Source organism: Lutjanus erythropterus, chromosome 6 (genome assembly GCF_056507025.1).
Source record: "Lutjanus erythropterus isolate fLutEry1 chromosome 6, fLutEry1.hap2, whole genome shotgun sequence".
NCBI lineage: Eukaryota > Metazoa > Chordata > Actinopteri > Lutjaniformes > Lutjanidae > Lutjanus > Lutjanus erythropterus.
The window spans coordinates 28,330,002-28,352,890 of NC_139322.1; the positions used below are offsets into that span (position 1 = coordinate 28,330,002).

The window sequence follows — 22,889 nt, forward strand, 5'->3', positions numbered from 1 at the left end:
AATTTAATTCCCCGTGTGACCAAAATAATTATTTCATGTACACCTTAAAGGGCCAGTTCACCCCAAAATAATAATAAAAAAAAACCCAAAACATATTTTTCCCCTGGCCTATTGTGCTGTTCATCCAGCTAGATTATTTTGGTGTTGGTTGCTGAGTTTTGGAGATACTGACCATTGTGATGCCTGCCTTCTCTTAGTAGAATGGGACAAAATGGCACTCAGCTTATGGTGCTCAACGCAACAAAAATATCTTTGAAAAATTAATCATGACACCGTCACATTAGACAGTTCACGCACTTTGTTGTAAACAGTATCATGTAGGAACTACTTTCTTTTCCTTGTTTGTGTGTGTTTAGTATTAGCTGTGATGATCATATCTCAGACAGCATACTCTTAATTAATGTAAGTGTCTTTAAAGGTCCTTGCAACACAGCACAGCCACAATAATTCATATTCCTGCATTTAATATGAATTATCAGATGAAATGTTTAATAAAAAAGTTGACACAGGTTTGTGCATTGTTCTTGGTCCCCAGAGGATAACAGGGCAGTGAACAGTGTGAATGTGTGTGTGTGTGTGTGTGTTAGTGTGTGTGTGTGTGTGTGTGTGTGTGTGTGTGTTGCTGTTGTTTGTGAAGAAGTGGGACAAGGGGAAAGAGGTGTGTATGTGTGCGTAATGAAGACAGGGGGAGAAAACGTATCTGATTACTCCTCGTCATCGGTGCTCAGTCTGAGGTCCCCAGCTGTCCCAAACAGTCAGCTTGACACATGACTGCTCAGCCTGGCACGCACACAAACACACACACACACACACACACACACACACACACACACACACACACACACACACACATACACACACCCCAAATCATAGGTAAGTACACAAATAGAGACATACACTCACATCCAAGCACTTTGGAAATCACCTAAAGGGACAATACAGGGAATAAAGAGAGGGCCCAGAGTGTTGAATCCCGAGGGCCTGAAGTGAGGAAGCAGGTTGGTTGGCTGGTCTGTTGGACTCAGATCGCACGGCTGTGCAGCGCTCCAGTCAACGCCAGCAGGTGAAGGACCCATTCACAGAGACATTTACTCACCCATTGGAATTTTTACATTTCTCCTCTGGGCTGTGTGAATTTTTACAACAGGTATGTTTTAGTATAAGACTAAAGTTTTGAGTTATTTCACTAGAAAATGTGTTTCTATAGCAAAAGCATGTAAGTCAGTTTATTCTATTCTATTTCAGCAAGGAAGTTACATAAAGGTTTGCTGAATAACTAACTTGAGGAGAATGATTTTGCCAATTCATAGAGACTTACTTTTATTGCGCTCATATTACTTTGTAGAATTTTACTCCTCTTTTCCTGTCTGGGTCCATATTTAGCTGAGATGAGATTGAATTTCACAACCCTAGAATAGTTTGGGTGAAGTGGACAAGTGCACTCATACAGTATGTGTGTTTGTGTGTGAATGTGCGTGCATAGCTAACTTTTAACTTCTAACTTTTTGCATAGCTAACATGATGAACATTTTCACCCGTACTGAGACTGCAGATGGAAAATAGCTAGCAACCTAAATCTGGTACATGGCAACTTTTCTCTTTTCTGAGACGAATGTACTTTGTACCCAGTCCTTGATATAAATAAACTTGATAAACTAAACTAATCCTATGTGTGCCTGTATCAGTGTGTGCTGCGTATTTGCATAATTGGTTAATAATTATAATTGATTAATTGTATAATTAGTTTATTCTATGTCATCTTATTTTATATTTTATTTATCTAAGCCAACTGATCAACCCATCAAAGAGAGAACTACAATGAAATCTTGTTATACAATCTTGTTGTAAATGACAAATATATCTCATTGTATCCTTGTATTCAACAATAGTTTTTAAATCATTATCCTCTTATAGAGGATGAAGGATGATAAAACTCTGGGTCAAAATCTATTTGATACTTTTTGACAGGATGCCATGTAAAGACCAATAGTCATACAGGACAAACATAAATACTAAATATTAGCTCATTTCATTTAGTTGTGTTTCTATGAAAATTTAGAAAGATGCATATATGGTTTGTGTTGCTTATACGTTTATATCTTTGTAGGTGAGGCAGTACTGACGTTATCCACCAAACATCATGGACCAGTGAGTATATTCCTTGTCCTACTTTGCCTGCCTGCACCTCTTCACCCTCTCCACAAGCCTCCATTCAGATTCTAGAGAGCTAAATTTTGCAACAGACCAGACCTGAAAAGTATAAAATCCTCCAAATCAATGCAGTTTTCATTATGTATTTCTACATGATGATAAAGCAGCTTCATGTTCATTAGAGAAAAAGTGTCATGGGAATCTCCCAGAATAAATAATCAACATTCAACTATTTTGAGGTGGCACAGCAATTTGATATCGCCACAGAACACATCAGTTACATCAGGTCCCTCCATGAGGTTATCCTGTGAAAGTCTTGTAATTCGGACATTTTCATGTTCACGTGTCAAGTGCAAGTATCGAATGTTCACCAAAGGACAGACAAGAGGCCAACTTTAAATAAAAAGTTAACACTTTGGAAAAACAAACCTTTAACTTGAAAGTAAGATATATAGTTGCATAATTTGACCCTACTGTGTTTTTTTCTTTGTGTGTGTGTCAGGGAGGATGACAAAAACTCTGTGGATATCCATGACAACCCTCCAGCTCCTGACAACGTAGTAAAAGAGGACGGAGACACTGTGAGTGACAGGAGCATGTCAACCCCCCACTGTTAGCAGTGCCATTCCCGGCCAGTTTAAAATAGCCACCAGCTGGGGCAGGAACGCAGTGCAGCGTCAATTGGAAAAATATGAGCCTGGACTTTAGTGTTTCTGCCTTTTATCCCCCGTGGGACCAAGTCACACTGCTGCCTGATCTGTGAGGGATGATCACTAAAGGTTTAGGAAAAATGACTCTTTAGACAACAACAGGATGCAAATCTTGTCAAGCATCATATGACCTAAATGATTGCGTGTGCACATCATGAGAATACTACACCACACTGATGGTTTTTCAAAAGCAACATTTAGAGAATAAAACTACACAATGTGAAATATGCATCATGAAAAGTGGACGACACAACAGACTACTTCATTATTGTCTCTTTCTAATGACCCTGATAAAATTTAGGCAATTGAGGCTAAAATTAGCCAAAAAAGAAAGAAAAAAAAAAAGAAAAAGTTTTAATTGTATTTGATTTTCATTTTGACAGGTAAGAGCAAAGCAACATTTACATTTTTGTGTTTTAAAAACAGCAAAAAGGTCAAGAAATTAATAAATGATTGACAGGATTTTTTTTAACAAATTAAAACAAAAATGTACAAAAAAGAAGGGTGGGGTTTTGAAGTTTCTTAAGAATTCATTATAAAAAATAATAATTGATGCAGTGTGTTCTAAAACACAATGACAATGGCGTCTGAAAGTTACTTATGTGAACATTTAAAGCTTAAATTCAGCGTAGATCAGGAAGGGACAAAACATTTTCTCAGTTTCTAGTTTCAAGTGCTGTATGACATCTCTTAATCATAAAATCTAACTAGGAGGCTGCGAGAATTAACCTGCATGCTAATAACATAAAAGTTGCAACCATTTGATTACCTCCTCTAAGAGGTCACCATGCTTTGTGTTTTTAAATGACTTTTAAATGAGAAACAACCCATGTGTGTCCAGGTCTATTTCATATATGAGGAGGAGGTTGAGGTTGAGGAGAAGGAACCAGAACCTCCAGAGCCTGTCTTACGGGTCAACGACAAACCCCACAAGTTCAAGGACCACTACTGCAAGAAACCCAAGTTCTGTGACGTCTGCGCTCGCATGATAGTCTGTATGTATCAGAAATCATGTCAAGAAAACACACACAAAGATTAACATTACATTATTCTTTGTTAAATATGTGCTTGATCTTGGTTTCTTACACACCCAAATGCTCTTCCTTTGTTTATTTTTCAGTGAACAACAAGTTTGCTCTGAGGTGTAAAAACTGCAAGACCAACATCCACCATTCATGTCAGTCCTACGTCGAGTTCCAGAGGTGTTTTGGTAAAATTGTGAGTCCTGTTCCTTCTGCTGTCACGACCTATAAAAAAAAAATACACAGTTAAAAAAAGTAGCCCACTACTACTCCAACTACTTTTTGTCACAGATATTCCTAACTAATATGGTTGGAAATGCTGAAACATGACATGTTTGTTTCCTGTAGCCACCTGGCTTCAGACGGGCCTACAGCTCCCCCCTGTACAGCAGCGACCAACCAGATTCAAGTGAGTCAAACTTTTTTCATCCATCAAATTATTTTCTGTGAAGTGAGTCCAGTCTATTTGTGAAAAATGTATAATTCACTTATCTTAACAATCCCCTTTTAGTAAACTGACTACATTTTCCTAAACCAGACAACCCAAACCGGAACGACCCCGTTTTTGACACCCTGCGAGTGGGTGTCATCATGGCAAATAAGGAGCGCAAAAAGAATGAAAATGACAAGAAAAATGTGAGTGTACAGTATAATTTTAATCAAACTCATCACCCTATCCTATAGGCATTACTTTGTTGGCCAAAACACAGTGTTAGTGAGACTAGAAATCCAAGCTTCCTTAACACCAACAACATCACTTTAACATCACTGTATGCAGGAAGAGCAACAGATTGCAACAGGAAAGCTAATCTTTCTCTGACAGTATAGCACACACAGGAATGTATTGGTTTTCCCTTTATACCAGTACAGGGAATTGTTCAAGCATAAATCCAGACATAACAATATTAAAACAAATACACCTTTTTGGAAATGATATGAACTATAAATACAAATATTTATGTAAAGTTCTGATCAGCAATGTTTCTGCTCTAGATGATGATGATGATGGAGGAAGAAGAAGAGGAGAACCAACAGCCTAAAGAGAACGAGGAGGGAGGAGAAGGTACAAAGAAACTCTGATCATGGTTAGATGTTCTTTGTGGTACAGGCAATACTATGGTAGTTGTAGTTATAAAAATAATTATTTGTGCATACTCATGTATGCAATGTGAAATTAATAAAATCAAAACACTTCAGAAAATTTGTTTGCTTTTAAGTGCAGAAAAAAACATTGAAAAGTCATTAATTTAACAAGGATGCTACATACCAAAAACTGAAGATAACATGAAGTGATTCATTCTCCATCTTTTAAGTTTAGCATCAAAGGCAAAGAATTTGGTAACGACTCTGGTGTCTGATGTTCACACAGGGAAGCCTGATGATAAGAAGGAGAAAGGAGGAGACAAAGCAGATGACAAGGTAAGAAAAGAGTTCAGTTTTATTCTCAAGCAGCTACTAAAAGTACTACCCTGTAGTACTAATACTACATGCATACAAGTTTTTGTTATAATTCAGCTGTCACATGCAGTAGCATCTGTCCTGTCTTGTCAACAGAGTAAGGGTACATTCTCCCATTCCCACTATTACCTGGCTCTCTACCGCTTCAAGGCCATAGAGAAAGACGACCTCGACTTTCAGTATGTTTGATTGATGCATATAATTCCCAACATGCAGCTGTTATATACAGTATAAAGCATTCATTATTATAAAAAAAAAACTACCCTAATTTTCGCGAAGTGAACACTATATTATTTTGATTTTGAAATATAATTGTTGAACAAAAAGGCAGCGATACAAGACATTTATTGTGTATGTATTTTTGTTTTAGCCCTGGTGATCGGATCATAGTATTGGATGACTCCAATGAAGAGTGGTGGAGGGTGAGTTTAACTTCGCTCAAGTTCCTTGATCCTTTTAGTTTTCATTTGATCCTTTAAATGTACTGTTTCAGTTTGCAGTTCACCCTGATTTCGTCATTCTTGGTGGAGGATGAACTCAGTGTCTGTTCACTTTTAATTTTTAGGGAAAGATGGGAGAGAAGACAGGCTACTTCCCCACCAACTACCTCCTGAAAGTGCGTGCATCAGAAAAAGTTTACAAGGTGACACGCTCCTTCGTAGGGAACAGAGAGATGGGACAAATCACACTGAAGAAGGATCAGGTAAACACTCTCATTAAATAACATGCAAAGTATCTCTAATCAGATTTTGCACAACACTGAACAATGTTTTTTATGTGTTGGTGCTAAGCTTGTCAAAAGTATCAATACTTTAATAATCCTAACCCATGTTTAAAATAGTAAGATCTCCAATTATTATACATTTGACAGTACTGAAAGTACCCAAAATTATATATATGTATATATAAAAAAGATACATGATTACGGTTCAGTCTTTTTGCTTAAGATTTTGCTTGCAGCTACACCCGTCAAGACAGTGTTCAGTGATTTTTGCTGCACCAGGTCCAGCACTGTGTGCAGGTTAACTTTTTAAAAAAGAAAAAACACATATTTTTGAGTCAGTAGGACTTTTTGTTTTGATATTGGAAGAGGTATTGAGTATTATTTTTTTATATTGTTGTATTAAAGTTTAAAATTCTGATATGGTGACGATATTAGTTGGTGCTAATGTCTGTATTGAACAGATTTCATTCCTCCCACTACAGTTTTTGTCTTTAGTGAAAAAAGCACTAGTATATTGTGTTCTGTGTTTCAGATTGTGGTGAAGAAAGGAGATGAGAAGGGTGGCTACTTGAAGGTCAGCACTGGACGCAAGCTGGGCTACTTCCCTGCTGATCTGCTGGAGGAGATCACTGTGACATAAAAACCATGACATGCAATCAAAGAGCCTGCAAAACACTTTAAATATCAGCAAAAATTGGAGATCAGCAATTTTCTATATTTGTAATCTAAAAAATATCACAGCAGAAATGCGTTTGCTGTGATGTATTTGTGGTGAAGCATGAAAAATGTAGAGATTAATCATTTAATAGTTTGAAAAACTGTTTCATCATTACACACGTTAATACGTTGGTAAGATACGACCAGGTGAAGCATTGGCTTTGTTGTGAATAGAATGATAGTACAAATGGTCAGATGCTTAAGTTCTGCTAGTTAGGCCTGTAATTAACACTGAGGAGAGGGAAACCTGGAGAGCTTTGCATAAGGTATTAAAGACATGCATCTATATATATCTTTTAATCATTCATTTTTTATTGCAGCATCTCAAATAATACCAAATACAACATGTTCCTGTTTATATTTTGTAACATTTGCATCAATGTATTTCTAATTCAGATTGACTTTTTTTTTTTTTTTTTTTTTTTTAATAAGTAGACAATTAAGAGCTCCTGTTACATCTCACACAAGGAAAGTAAAGTTTGGCCACAACAAAAACCTCTGAGTGCCAGATAAATAGTGTCAAAACTGACTGATAGTAAGTCAAAACGCAAATATTAAGTCCTATATTGTTAAAAAACACTATTTATCCCCATTTAACAATACCATTCATTTACAAATCCCACTTCTTATTTAGGTATGGCTTTGCATGGTATTAATGCATATGTTTAAAAAATATATATAAGCATTTTAATGATTATTATATAATAAAATGTCTGACATGCTTGATACCATTTGCAAGGTTCTCTGGGTCCTTAATAGTTTCATAGAGGCCTCAAAGCCATTTCAACTTGTACATAGCTTTATATTAACAAAGATTGTAAACAGTGCAAAGAAATTTTACTTGATTGGGCTTGCACATACAAGCAATGCTGCTCAAAATGGTTTCAAATGTTTGCACTAACTGCTATTTCAAAAACAATAAACCTGAAGTGCACTTAGAAACAGTGTGAATCACATAACCTTCTTTGTGTTTTTTTATTCTTTATTGCAACATGTTCACCAAAATATACAACTTAAAATATAAGATGACAGTGTGGTGAGACAGTGGATCACAGATCCAGTACAGTGTGTGATGACAAAGTGTCAAGCAGGGTGAAATTCAAAGTTCTTGGGGAGAATGTTGAAGATATTTTTCTTCAAATTACATGGAGACTGAACATGGCACTTAAACACAGACAGCCTTTAGAACAGCATTTAGAATAGGTTATTCTATTATCAACACCACAACTTTCACATACCAAAAGAAACTAAAGACTACATATCAAACTTTATCCACATATTTCTGTCTTACTTGCACCATTTTTTTTCTTTCAAGCTTAATCCGTTTAAATACTGACACGTCAAACAGAATGACATATTTAAGACAACTTAGAGTGAGAGAGTGCAACATCTTTAAGACAAGATAGCACACAGCAAAAGACACTTATTGAAATTTCATCAAATTGTACTTGGTAAAAACCAGCTGCGGCACATGGACAGGGAGAAGTCTGTCATCTGGACCAACAGCATCCTCTCCTGTGCTCAGGAGCCTCTCAGAGGAGACACTTGTGGGTGGGCAGCCCAGATATTTAATTGCCACTCGAGCCAGTGCAGGACATTGTGCCATCTTTGCTGACCAGTACGAAATGACTGGGTCTGAGGCCAGTGACTGTGTGCTGGTCTCTGCTAGGTAGGACTCCACTAAACCTGACGATGTCACTTTCTTTGATGCTGCATTATGCGCTGTGAGGCTCTGCATTGCACCCCAGAAAAGGCTCGTTGGCTTGATGCCCTCTGAGGAAGAGCCAGCTTCACCTGCTGAAGGCATGCTGTCCTGCTCCAACAACTCCTCCACCTCCACCGCCACGGCAGCTTTCAACCTTCCAAAATCCAATTTGCTGAGCAGTGCCATGGGCATGATCTTAAATCTGGGGTCCATGAGGGTGGCTTTAAAATAGGCGTTGGTGGGTGTTTCAAAGACACGCTGAAAGTGTTCCTCGAGGTGGCTCTGCAGTAAACAAACTAGGGTGCGAGTCTCCAACAGATCACCCACATCTGTATCTGTTACAAGTTTGTTCAGTGCAGCTCTGAGGGCCTGGATGCATGGAATCACAGAGGAAATAGATGCATCATCTTGGCACACTGTGCGTGTTGCTTCCTCAAATGGTTCCAGGACTTTGACTATGGCCTCCATCAAAGTCCACTGATGCTCTGAGACAGGCCCACCCAGGTCCATCTCTGTGGACAGGGCTATCAGCGCCTCCTTCTGGTCCAGCAGGCGCTGCAGCATGAACAACATGGTGTTCCACCTCGTCAGCACATCATGGATCAAGGCAGCCACAGGCAGGCCGAGTTGCTCCTGTATCACATGCAGCCTTGCTGTGGCTTTATCAGACTTTTGTACAGTGCTGGTGATTTGTCTTGCAGTGTTCATTACACCAACCACACCATGGCACTCCTCAATAGCACCTGTTACAATCAAGTGGAGGGAGTGAGCCATGCATCTAATGTGCACAAAGTCACTGTCTGACATGGCTTTCACCATATTGCAACTGTTGTTACTGACAAAGAAGCCAACAGTAAATCTGTGCTGAACCACAGTTTGCCACTCTTCTACAAGCTCATGAAGGTGTTGCCGGATTTCCGCTGGGGTGAAAGTGTACTCTGTATCGATGACCTTCATATTAAGCAACGCACTGACACGTTTATGTGTCATAGCCCCACCCTCTGATGTCTTCTGTACAAACCAATGACCTGTGAGAGACAGGTAGGAGCTGGTGGAAAACCTTTTAGTCCAAATATCAGCTGTGCAGTGCACAACATTGCCCTCAATGTTCTCAAGGTTCTGCTGCACTTTAGCTTTCACTCTCTGGTGAAGCTGTGGCACAACTTTGTTGCTGAACTGAATGCATGTGGGAAGTGTGTACTGAGGTGCCACCACGTTCATAAGTTTACAGAAGCCTCTGTTCTCCACAAAAGAGTATGGCAAAAGATCCATGCAAATCATTTCACCCACACTTTCAGTGATTGTCTGGGTCATTGGGTCATTTGGTTGATTGAGGGCTTCAAAATGGAAATCCTGAAAATCAAGAGGCGCAAAGGGCTGCAAGGGTAGGGGTAAGGCAGGAGGGGCAGGGGTTGGCTGCGGTGGTCTCCTGCTACCTTGAGTGCTACGGATGCCTGCCACATTGCGATGTTTGTAATGCACATGGTTGTGCATAGCACTGGTGGTTAAGTGTCCTAAATCCTTGCCTCTGCTCATAACCCTGTTGCATATGTTGCACACTACCTTGGTCACATCATCCTCACAGGTAGTAAAATATTTCCAAATTGCAGATTGCTTATTCCTCTTTTGCTTTTGTGCTGGTGGTGTGTCCCCCACTTCTTGATGATGATCACTGGCAGCAGGAGCAGCAGCAACAACAGCAGAAATGTCACTGTCTGTTATGTCTTCAATCTTTACAATGATACCAGCATCCATGACTGACAATTTAATCAACAGTTCACAGAAAAACACGATTTAGAGGTGGACCTTTCTCAGCTGGTCGACATACATTTGTTCTTCATCAGGTCCACTTGTTTCATCCCCCTTTTCATTCGGCTGTAAGCGCTCCTCCTCCTCCTCCTCTGCCCGGCCGGCTGCTCCACTGAACGAACGGCTGCGATAGGTTTCACTTCAGTGATGTAACGTTACACAACTAATCTATGAACGAAAAAAAGCAGCCCTCTCCCAGACTGATGATGGCAGAGACTGACCAGTCTCACGTGTTAATGGTGCTCGACATTTTGTTTTTCTTTCCTTTGGTTTTCTCCCCCCACATCACCCCTCCATTCTTCTTCTTCTGCAGTTTTTGCGCCGCTGATGTACTGCTGCCCCCACAGGCGACTGGGCGAAATGCAGCTACTCACTTCGAATCCCATTCACAAGCCACAGTCATGTCGATTAGAATGATGATTAATTTGAAAAAATGTAAAATTTTGAGTCACTAAAACTGAAAACAAAAACCATAAATCATCTATAATATAGACGTCCAGAAACATCTTCTCACTGTATTATGACGGTATGGTGATGTGAACATTATTTATACACATACATACATATATATCTATATTTATATATATATATATAGAGAGAGAGATAGACAGATGACTCAAAAGTACTTGACTTTTTTTTTTATTAAACATTTGCATGCTTCTATATTGATTAGTTAAAATTTTTGTTTTTGAAACATAATTGGGTGATTTCTACTGCAAACCTGACAATCGGGTGCAACAGTTTTAATTTAATGATGAAAATAAAACTCAAGTTTTTTTTATGACCACTGTATTTTAATTAACGACTTGCCATGACTTAATTAACCTACAGGAAAGACACTTCTTGATTCACACCACAGTAACTTGAGCCTTGCTTGTGACTTGCACATTGGTAACTTACTTCCACCTCTGGAATCTCTGTCACTAAAATTGAAACGCTGAGTGTCTGAAAGCCAGCATTTATTCACTTTGAACTAACTTTAATTAGTGTTTATATAAATATGTCCAGAATTAATAACTAAAGCCTTAACTAATTGTAGTGTATCGCGCTTCAAGTCTTGTACTCTGGGTTAATTTTGAAATGTGCCTTGTCATGGTCAAAGGGACGTAAATGAACTGGTTCACTGCTCCGGTGCGGTAGGTGGTGGTATGCACCTAAAAGCCACCACTGCCATCTGCCAAAAAAAAAAAAAAAAAAAAAAAAAGACGCAAAGAAGGAGAGGAAGCATTCAAGTTTACTCAGTACCGTCTGTAAATAAGATGGGACTCTTTCATTGTATGTGAAGATAGTTCAGACAAACGTGTGCTTCTAAGCTAGACAAACAAGATGACGAAACGTTTCCACTGTGTATTGTCACAGTAAACACTACCACTACGTCATTATATGTTTTAATATTTTTTCTAAGATCGTCACTGAAAGGCTATCAATTATTGAATATATAACCTCTAAATATTTACTCATTTGATTTGTAGAGAGCGTTGCAATGAACAAGGGATTAAAAAAATGAACAAACCTCCTGCTGTTTCTTTGCACGGAAATCTTTAATAAAAGGCACAAGATTTATACGATCCGAAGAGAAAAATCAGTGCTTAAAGACTGAATGGCCAAACCCATTCTCCGCATTATGATTCTCACTTAAGGTGGACTGTATGATTGAAAATATCTATAATCCACAAATATAAAACACCTACAATGACGATATTCAACAACCTATTCTTATTTTATTATGAGGGAATGATAATATGAGCATTCACATGATATCAAACGTTATTATTTGATTGGAAACTTAACAGGTTCTTTTGAAGTGAATTTTGAAAAAAAGTGAATCTTTGTGCGCCCTCTAGTGGCCAAAGGTACGTAATCAAGTGATTCATTACATGTCTAGTTTGAAGATTTTATTGTGTACCACCTGAAATAAAATTATTATTGTTGTTGCTGTTGTTGACAAATAAATATTTTCGTTTTAGTTGGAAATCATACAGACGAAGTCTTGTTTTTAACACAGACAATATTTACCTACTGGACCGCTTTCGTATGTATCACACTTAATCTACACGGTCACAATTTAACATATTAAAACGACAGATACAGCACCATACTGAAAGGCTCAGGATAACACTCAATCCCGTAACGCTCTCATAATACTGAACTTAGAAAATAATGTTTTTATTATTGAACAAATTAGAAAGCCCCGCTAACGCAGGGCATCAAAAAATTGGGTAAAACTCTTGTTGTTCCTCTCCACGGAAATCTTTAGTAAAAGGCGAAAGATTTATACGATCTGAAGAGAAACAAGAGTGTACTGATGGTTTACTGTGCGAGTCGCTGACCCTATTCTCCGCCTTAGCATTCTCGCTCACGGTTCACACAGTAAAACTACAATTACATAACTTATTTGTGATCAATATACAAACCATCTATACTGAAGACCCCAAACAATCGCACCAAAACGCTTTAGGTTAGAAGATAAATGTAAACAGTTTAACTTGTAACCACCATATGTGCGCTAGGCATTGTGGGAATATGGCGACCTGACCACGCCTCTGTTTGAAATATCGTTTCCAAAATGAAAGGCCTCCTTTTTCCGTTCGCCAAAAGTTTATGTAATTATAGAATGAAACGACGTGGCGACATATATGCGATAAATTGGAACGATTCGATAAACTGTCAGCGTTACCAATGTTTCTCTTGCAAACAGCCACGCATGCGCACAAAACAGAGATGAAATTTATGTCAAGAGGCTGAACGGTTGCAGAGCGTTGAGGTACCCGGTATTCAACTGTCAGACAATCAGTTTCTAGTTAGGTACATATTTTATGATAACACGTTTTAAACAAATGAACATTTACACAACAATCTATACAAGTACTAGTTTGTATGTATGATTGGGCTAGATAAAATCATCATTGATAACCAAAGAATCAAAGATATACGGACTTTGAAATGACAATCTCCAAGCGCAGACACCATCTTCGTACTGATCAACCAAAGATTGCTGAGGAGATGTCACTCAGAGTTGTGTCATATGCCGTATGTATTGTTTAAACATGCGTGATAAAATATTGATATATCTTTTTACAAGTATAGGAAGGCTCACAGAGTGTATGGCGTCATACAATTTGACTGGACTATTTATTGACCATCTCCAGTAAATGTTTAACTTTTCATTTACACAACAAAAACATACTATTAAAGGACGAAGTGGCCGACCCAATCCTCCGCCTTAGGATCCTCACTTAGGTTTCACTGTACAAAAATACCAGAACTGAAATAATTTCGTATCACCTTCTACAGTGAGAACCTTCATTTATCACACCAAAAACGCCAGAGAATCTAGCAAATTTCTACTCTAGATCAACTACACACTTACATATGTGATACCGAAATCTTGTCCCTTCCCTTTTTTTTCTCAGCCAAGGACCCTTGAAAGAATAATAATTATATAAAAAAAAATATACACTCCCCTGACGTATGTCCTTTGGGATAGACATTTGTTTTAACATTTCTTTTTAGTTATGTCATAGAACCACAAATGAGGAATCTCTTAGAAACATCAGACACAAAAATGGACCATGTCAACACACACACACACACACACACACACACACACACACACACACACACACACACACACACACACACACACACACACACAGGTTTTGGGTTAAAGTAATCACTCTCGCGAGATCTCTTGCGGTCTGGGGTTCCCTTTTAGATACGACTTTTGTCGGTCGGCTTCTTGGCATACCCTTCTAGTTATTTAGAACAGGATTAAATAAGTCGCACATAACTTTGTAACATTGATATATGCTTAGATATAACGCTATACAGATGAACGTAAACAACTTTGAGCATCACAGACAGGTCGCAAATAAATAAATGACAAAATTTGAAAACAAGGGGAAATGGGGACTATCGAAGATAACTTATTTCAGAAAGCAGATTCCCTGTTGTTGTGTGAAATGCTAATGTTATAGCATACCGTGTTTTGAAGAGCTGTCCACAATTTCCAAAGAGTCTTAAAATTATTCCATAAACTGTACACAAAATTTTAACCAGGTTTATAAGGTGGGTCTCCAGTCTCTCACCTCGTTTAAGTAACACAAACTAATATGGCTGCTGTACTCCTTGTTTCCGGTTACCATCAAAAGAAACAAAAGTTTTTCTTCAGTTTTACTTTTTTTTTCTCATATGGCAAGATAAACATGTAAATTTATGTTGTTACAGACGTAATTATTTAAGTAAAAGTAAAGCAGAGAATTGTATTGAAAATTTGAATGTACGTCACACTTTCACAATCAATTAATTATTTCGTGGTAGGCTAACAGCTGGCTTAATGTTAGGTCCCTTGAACATGGCTAAGTAAGAAACTTAATGGGTTTCTACAGGTTCTTATCTTTTATTAAAGACAACTTGTCTGGTGGTCATTACATGGAGTGATTTGCTGGCTTGAAATTCCACTGATAGGCTGAGGCAGTGGCAGCATCTCAGCAGACTTGTCAGTGATTTTTACATTTCCCGGAGAGAGTCCTTGTCATTTTGTCAGCCTCCCCGTGGCTAAAGTATGCGGGGACAGCGGGGAGGGCTGTCAAACTGTGCCCGCCTGAGAGCGCATTTCCCCGGGTTGATGACTCATAATAAGGGCCGGCCAGGTGGTGAAAATGAGCAGGGAGGCAAGTGAGGACTCCGTGTGTGCGCGTGTGTGTCTGTGTAGGGGCAGAGGGAGAGAGAGAGGTAGAAAAGATGGAGAGAGATGGAAAGTGAGAGAGTGGGACGGTGGGGGAGAGGAGGAGAAGAAGCACTGAGCTGAGTATTCACTCCAGATCTTCTTGGGGATTTTTGAGTCTCTCGCTGCGGAATGAATGTCTTCTTCTCTACTTTTGAAGTGAGCGTAAGCCTTGACTCAGTAAATCACCACTTACAGTATTCAGTCGGGCAGATTGCCTCAGAGACGACCTGCTCTCTGGATGGAGAGACGCTTCTGCAAAATGAGGGCGCCGTGTTTGAACTTTGCCATCACCTGTCTGTGGCTTCTCCCATCAGCGGTGAGTAAAGCTCAGCAGACAGTCGCTCCCTGCTCTGCTCTGCTCCTGCAGCTCATTATTAACGCGAAGTGTTTTTGTTGTGGCGCTGTGAAGTCTTATTTTCCTGTTGATGTACTTATATGTACTGTTAGTTTGTGCAACAAATAGGCTATAATTTAATTTACATGAAATTCCCTCACGTTCTGGCTGATCATCATATTGCAGCATTGTTGCAAGCAATGCAAGTGGTCCTTTTTGTTGTTTGAAGTGTTGAGAATGCTTTTTTATTTATTCTCAGTGGAGAGATGTATTGTTCTAGAGCTGCAATGATTAATTGAATATGAATTGATTATTAAGCCTTTTTTTGTCAAAAAAGTCAAAAGTCTATGATTCCAGCTTCTTAAATGTAAATATTTTTTGGTTTCTTTACTCCTTTATGATAATAAACAGTATATATTTGGGTTGTGGTCAAATCAAGACGTTTGAATTGACATTTTGTAGATCAGACAATAACTGATTGATTGAGTAATCGACTGACAAATTAACTGGGAAAGAAAATAACCATTAGTTGCAGCCTTAGTGTGTTTTGTGTATGAGAAAGAGAATCTATCAGTGTACATAATTTATGCTGTGTTACAAAAATTAGATATCTAACTGAGCAAAATTAGACTGATTGATTCATAACGTGAAATAAATTCAGTGTTATGGCAGTTTTAAAGAATAAAAATAATTAATTGGCACTGTGACATTGGTTGCAGAGCGAATACTAAAATTATTTTAATGATTGACAGGGTTGAGAGCGGCTGTTAATTGAAGTGTGCTCAGGTGTGACTCCTGTAAGAATTTCAGTAACACTTGCTTGAGACTTTCCATAGTTACTACGGTAGTGCTGCAAGTAAAGATTACTGTCACCGTCAAATAATCTATTGATTATTTTCTCAATTTTTCAATTAGTTGTTTGGTCTATAAAGTGTCAGAAAATGTTGTAAAATGTCGATCAGTGTTTCCCAAAGCCCAACACGACGTCCTCAAATGTCTTGTTTTGTCCACAACCCGAAGATGTTCAGCTTACTGTCATAGAGATGTAAAGAAACCAGAAAATATTCACATCTATACACTGAGATTGTTCCAAAAGTCTGAGACATGCTGTTTTATTAAAGGAATGAAATTTGCACTGGTCTTTTGTTGTAACATGATTTCTATGTTCAGACTTGCATCTCATGATGTGTGACTGTCTTGGGACAAAGTTGACTTGTCTGTTAAATAGTTAAATTCAGCCCAAATGTACCATCCTCAAAATTTTAATTTGTTCCAGTCTTGTGGTCTGTATTTCTCTTTTAGGCAATAATCTCCTGCTCTCCTGTCTTTAATTTACCTTTCTTAACTTTGCTGCATGAGCAGCTGACTACAGCGTCTGTAGCTTTAACACTGAAGTTGTCGGGTGAAAACCTCAAAGCACCCTAATTTTGTGCTTTATTACCTGAACTAAGTGATTGTGCAGTCTTTGTCAGTCTGAAAAAGTTTTATCACCCTGAGGGCTCAGGAAACATTGTCAATTTTTTTGGTGAAGTTGTGGAAAACTGACACATTAAGGATCGTTATAGCCAATGGCAAGAATGTTCTCACTGTCCTTAAAATGCAATTACTGCTCTGAGGTTTCTCAGAGTTTTTTTTTGCCTCTGCAGGTGCTTTTTGCACAGGTGTTGTGCTTGCATCCACTCCACCGCTGTTGCTCAGTTGCAGTTTCTGTGCTGGCATCTTGACACAGAGCCAATGACACGGCTGTCACACAGTGGGCTCCAATTAGGGTAGGTGAGAACAGCACATAGCTGGAGATTTGGGCTTGTAACAATGGGCACAGCTGGAGCTCACTTGGTTACTGGAGAAGGCAGAGATTGGCACACCGGGCTGGGGTGGTTAGGGGTGATATGAATCCCACTTGTTGGTGAGAAATAATGATATCCTAGGAGTTGTTTATTGAGAATTCTTGGGGAGAATAACCTTAAACCTCCATCTGCCTTCAACATATTACAATGAAAATAGAATTCAAGTCCTAAACAAGGAGTGAGCAGAAGTTTTTTGTCAAACTCATGTCTCAATTCTCTAGAGACATTAAAAAAATGTTGACCTGTCTCCCACACTGCATTCACACTTCTACTTAAAAACTGAGCAGTTTTTAGTGAAAGAAGAAGTCCTGATGTCTGGATTCACCTGGCCCAATTAGTTTTTGCACTCAACTCAGTGACTTTTGTTAACATTGATATTTTATGATCTGTGCTCTGTTTTCTGCAAAGATATAACAGCCCTGCAGTTCAACTGTGCATTGGAATGTCAGTTCCATAAAAAGCCTCATTAATGGCTGGATTTAGTTGGATTTTAATATTTTAATGAAATAAAACTGCTTCATCAATCTGAACATGCACGTAATTTTTTAATTTTCAAAGTCTCACTTTTTTTATGCAGTGCTATTTTGTAACTAGGAGGTGCGGTCTGGTGGAATCAGCTATGTTTCTGTGTATAACTGATGTATTCTGCTCTGTGTGAGCTGCGAGAGCCAAACTAGTGCTTGGCAATATGGACAAAATTAAATAATTAAATATCACAATATTTCTGACCAAATGCCTCAATATTGTGACAATAGTGTCTGTATGACTACTGGTGCTTTCACCAAACATCACAACATGGAAACTGTTGATAAATCATCAGTAATGTAGTTGTAATGACAGCAACAGTAAAGGCAAATGATAGAACAGATAGAACAGTCTGGTAAGTTCAGAAGATTACTAGGGATGCATCTGAATACAAATACGTTATTCAGCAAAGCACGAATAATGCAATGGAAACAATTTGCTTATTATCTGGGAAATAATTATTTCACAAATGAAATGCAATGATGTTAAGAGTACTAGTTTTTATCTTTATCTAGGTACATTTTTACACAAGCACTTAATTTTGGTATTATATTATTATTAGAACATATTAGAATATCGATATATGTATAATATTCTAGTATTGTGAACTGCATCAAGAAACCATCAAGAAACATGATCGCAACATCACTGCAATTCAAAATGATTCTCTTCAACTGAAGGATATTTATTATTTCTATATATCTTTACTGTAAAGAGTTCTTATTTAAAACAGAATCTGTTAAACAGAATTTATGAAACATTTAGTCAGTTTCTGATTGTTCATTGTCCCCAAATGAAAGGGGTGGTGGTGGTGGTGGTGGTGGTGGGGTTCAGTTCATAAAACTATGTTTAGTTCAAATTTTAAATAAAATAGAGAGGGAGAGGTAGAAGTACATTATGTATTTCACAATTAATCATATGCATATATTAAATCAACTTGGTGTTTTTAAGGTGCAACAATTGAATTGCCAATGAATGTAAGGTTATAAAGTACAACATTTGCCAGATTTAACATGACTTTATGACTTTTGATATAAATCTCACCCACCTACAGTGTTGTATCTGAATACAGATGCATATTACATTGTTGATACAAATACAAATAATGACATCTCTGTGCGCTTCTAAAAGTTACACCACTTTACTGTAATGCAGCCTTTAAAACCAGGAAAAAACAATGTTTATGTCATATCAACATAATGCTATGTAAAATCTACATCTATATTGAACATATCTACTCTCATATCAGAATATCAATATAACATCATGCCCAGCCCTGAACCAAACTATTAATGATACCACTGCGACAAAAAACAATTACTTATTAAAATATTTACCTACTTAGCAATTACAAGCAATATGTAGTGTTTCTCAGAGGACTAAATGACTTTGTTATATTTGTTTTGAGTTTAACATTGTAAGAGGACAAATCATCATATTGAGTTTCTGCCAGAGTTGTACGAATAATCTGCAGACAGCCTACCCATACTGTGTCATCTTGGAAAAGTGATCTCATATATATGTGGGATACCTTTATACAGTGTATGTATAAAAATATGAGGGACAGTAATTGGAAGGAGCTGAATCTGTGCGCAGACAGAGAAATGCAGCTGCGATACAGTAAGTGAATAAAACATGAACTTCTCTTCGTATGAAATAATAACCTGACAAGGTGAAGTCAGGTGAAGGCTTAATCTCTTATTAATTTCAAGTATGTAATCCAAATCAATTTAGGAATGCAAACCTGGATGTTTAAGGGAATGATGAGGAGGAGAACGGTGAAAAGGAGAAAGCTGACAGGCAGTCTAGGTATGTTTGGCACAGGGGGAGCTCAGTATGAAAAAGATGCTGCTGAGAGTTTGCAGATTTTTTGGTTTTTCATACATTATGTGCTGTAAAAATGTATTGATTCTCTGCAGTATCTTCAACATTGACCCATCTGTTGGCCATGTTCCTGTGTCTCCTAAGCACATTGATTAATAAGCTCATGGATTCAGTCTATTACCAAGGTCGCACTGAAAAGGTGATTGAAAGTTTTAACAAGGGAGCAAGAGAGAGAGAGAGTATGAGGGAGGACACCCAAATTAAAATGTGTTAATGGTAATATGAATGTTACTGTGTGTGTGTGCGTGTGTTTCTGTAGTCCTTGCCTGAAGGAGCTGACCTATTGATCAGTCAATTCTCATTCAGAGGACCAGACACATCAAAGCATGATTATTTTAATCGATTACCTGCTACCTTATAATGTGGCTACAGTGAAACTGTCCTTCATCAGAAGTTGTCCTGCTGGTCCAGAGGCCATTCTTCTGTCTCTTCTGTCTTGTTACCTTTTAAAGTGCATCCTGCATGAAACAAATCCTGTGACGCTGTATTTACTGTCACAGAGATAACACCAGTAAGAATGAGCTCTTCAAAACTATCTAGAAATGCAAATATTATATAAAGTATCTTATATAAACACAGCTTTAGTACAGCTTTAGTTTTGCACTCAGAATTAGAAATGTGCTGTGGACTCTTGACTGTTGTAGACAGTAAAGCTGTACCTGGGCCTCCCTGAGCTGTAACCAACACAAACATCGTAGTCTGTTCAAAATGAATAAGACAAATTATTTTAATGAGGTGCATCAGAAATTCCTGGAGAACCTTTAAAACGGTTGATCAGTTTATTATATGATGTCTGTGATCTGTTTTTGTTGCTCACTGTTTTTGTATCACACAAAGATAAGTTTTACAAATATAGATGTGGACATACAAAAAAAAATCTAAATTTGACAGTTACTGTTTACCAAAACATGTGGTTCACTTTTCTTTTTATGTGCTTTATATTGTTTCACTGGCCATGCAAATAGGTTGGGTTCTACTTGCCCTGGTTTCTGAGATAGAAGAGAAGGGATACTGCTGGAAATATATCACCACAAACAAATTCCATTCACCTCCATTGTGGTTAGGTGGCATCAAAAATCTCAGAGACTTAAAAGTGCAAAAACAAAAATATCTGCATGGCATGTTACCACTAGGAATACTTATCCTTTGTATAGAAAAAAACGTCAAGTCAGTCTTTATTTATTTACCCCTGTATCACAAATCACAATTTGCCTCAGTGGACCAGAATGTAGCATTTAGTGACACCTCGCAGTGAACTATCCAATTGCAAACATGTTGTCTCACTCTCTCCTTCCAAAAGGAGGTAGCAAGCTGAGGCTGATAAATGAAGCCAACACAGAGGTGCCAAAAACTGCAGTTCCTCAAATGGCCACTTGAGGCTGGCTCAACAAAATCTCCATAGACCCCGATATTAAATGGCTCATTTCTATTGTTCAGTACAGCTCTATTCAACTGGACTCTATTCAGTTACCAGGCACTTTTTTCCATTAAAGTACAGTTCTTTGATAGTACCCCTTAAACATGGGCAGCATCATTGTTCAGCTGCGCAAAACTGCCATGGCATCCTTATAAATGCAACACAAACACACACATTCAGGAACAATGGACGACAGCATACTTGGTTTTCAGTTTGTGGCTTTCTGTCACAGCAAGGAGACAAGTTTTGTTCCAGAGAAGGCTACAGGCAGTGAGAGGAAACACAAAAAAGAATAAAAGAATGGTTGCTGTTGCTGGTAGCTTTACTATTTAAATATGGTGGCTCAGTTTAAGTTTTATTGGGGCTTAAAGTTATTAATAATTAAGGGTATGCCCACTTTGAGTGACAGGTGGGTACCATCACAGATGACTAGCCACTATGAGCTGTCCTTAATTTACGTTTTGTGGTCCACAGGTCCAAGAAACAGCTAAGCCCTTTCAGAGCCAACATTGGAGAGAGGACGAAGGAGGAAGAGGAGATGTTGTGGGAGCTGCTTTGAAAGTTAAACATATCTCCAAAGACTTACAGATCATCTCCACCAAACACAAGACACCTGCTTATGGATCTCTCGGCCCGTACGGATGGCCTCAGAACTTCTCCCAAGCCATGGATCAGTATCTGTACCGCCCTCCTCCCAAATCCAAACCTCCTACAAAAACATCCACAAAGGCCAAGAAGATACTGGGCTGGGGTGATTTTTACTTCAATGTGAAAACAGTGAAGTTCAGTCTCTTGGTGACAGGCAAAATCGTGGACCACATCAACGGCACGTTCAGCGTCTACTTCCGCCACAACTCGTCCCGTCTGGGGAACATATCTGTCAGCATCGTTCCACCCTCCAAAGCTGTAGGATGGGAGGTTTTGGATGCAGCGGCCAACGGTTTTGACACCAAAAACTCTGTCCTAGTTCCAGATCTGACGCCCCAGTTCCACAGCCCGCCTCAGTCCACCAGCTCCACCCCTCTGGACCAGCAGAAGCAGCATCAGCAGGACATGATGATGCTGACTGAACTCAACTGCCGGATTGAATACCAGAGAACCAACCGATCTAAGAAGACCAAGCCCTGCATGTACGACCCGGGGCAGACCTGCTACTCAGAAAACACCCAGTCCCAAGCGGCCTGGATCTGTGCGAAACCCTTTAAAGTCATATGCATCTTCATCGCCTTCACCGGCACTGACTACAGACTGGTGCAAAAAGTCTGTCCAGATCACAACTTTCAGACAGAACAGAACCAGCAGCACTTCGGATGACGGAGTCTGAGACGCTGAAACTGAGATATCAAACTTTTCATACATCCTTCAAAATCATCTGTTTTTATATGCTGTTAAAAAACACATTTTCAACTTGGCAGTGAGTGCAGATTGAGCCCAAACTTGTGTTAATGTGTTAATAGCAGCACTTGTTAATGATGAGATGTATAATGTGTGAGCTTTTTTTTTGTCTGAAACTACACTCACCTGCCAAAAGCTCCACTTTGTCTTTACACAAAAGCAGTGACTTGATCCATGATATTTTACTGATATTGATCACTTTGTGTGTAGCATTTTATGATGTTTTGTTCTGAATATGCATTAATAGAAGTGAAGACTGTAAATCCACAATTTAATATTTGAAAAATGTGATTTCTTAGCTTATTAATAAGACAAAATAGATTCATCTTTAGGGACAGAGTCATTTGTAATTTTTGAACATGGACTAAGTTCAAGTGTTCTTTTTTACTGTAAAATTAATTCCTTGCCTGTACAGTGACTCTGAGTAGATATTTCTTCTGATACACAGTGAAATGAAACAGA

The 22,889-nt window shown here is 38.4% G+C and overlaps 3 protein-coding genes and 2 non-coding genes across 7 annotated transcripts; 2 read left to right on the forward strand and 3 right to left on the reverse strand.

Moving 5' to 3' along the window:
• Positions 1-801: 801 nt before the first annotated feature.
• LOC146325471 (SH3 and cysteine-rich domain-containing protein 3-like) lies at positions 802-7,067 on the forward strand. Of its 3 annotated transcripts, none has more exons than XM_084721524.1 (13): positions 802-1,147; positions 2,108-2,148; positions 2,654-2,732; positions 3,703-3,856; positions 3,982-4,079; positions 4,232-4,292; positions 4,422-4,519; positions 4,877-4,946; positions 5,253-5,302; positions 5,438-5,520; positions 5,712-5,763; positions 5,907-6,044; positions 6,598-7,067. In XM_084721524.1, exons 2-13 carry the CDS (start codon positions 2,141-2,143, stop codon positions 6,703-6,705), a joined length of 999 nt encoding a protein of 332 aa, XP_084577650.1. In that variant the 5' UTR covers positions 802-1,147; positions 2,108-2,140; the 3' UTR covers positions 6,706-7,067. The 3 variants fall into 3 exon arrangements, with proteins under 3 accessions (XP_084577650.1, XP_084577651.1, XP_084577652.1); XM_084721525.1 differs by having other exon boundaries at positions 802-1,063; XM_084721526.1 differs by lacking the exon at positions 802-1,147 and adding an exon at positions 1,560-1,580.
• Positions 7,068-8,205: 1,138 nt separating this feature from the next.
• LOC146325472 (zinc finger BED domain-containing protein 4-like) lies at positions 8,206-9,801 on the reverse strand. The gene has a single exon (XM_084719870.1). It carries the CDS (start codon positions 9,799-9,801, stop codon positions 8,206-8,208), a length of 1,596 nt encoding a protein of 531 aa, XP_084575996.1.
• Positions 9,802-11,770: 1,969 nt separating this feature from the next.
• On the reverse strand, positions 11,771-11,885 carry LOC146325473 (U5 spliceosomal RNA). The gene has a single exon (XR_014771154.1). It is a non-coding gene; the product is annotated as a U5 spliceosomal RNA (small nuclear RNA).
• Positions 11,886-12,483: 598 nt separating this feature from the next.
• On the reverse strand, positions 12,484-12,597 carry LOC146325474 (U5 spliceosomal RNA). The gene has a single exon (XR_014770922.1). It is a non-coding gene; the product is annotated as a U5 spliceosomal RNA (small nuclear RNA).
• A 2,468-nt stretch (positions 12,598-15,065) lies between these two features.
• Positions 15,066-22,771, forward strand: LOC146325475 (neurexophilin-2-like). Its single transcript, XM_084721528.1, has 2 exons — positions 15,066-15,341; positions 21,507-22,771. Exons 1-2 carry the CDS (start codon positions 15,264-15,266, stop codon positions 22,344-22,346), a joined length of 918 nt encoding a protein of 305 aa, XP_084577654.1. The 5' UTR covers positions 15,066-15,263; the 3' UTR covers positions 22,347-22,771.
• Positions 22,772-22,889: the final 118 nt, after the last annotated feature.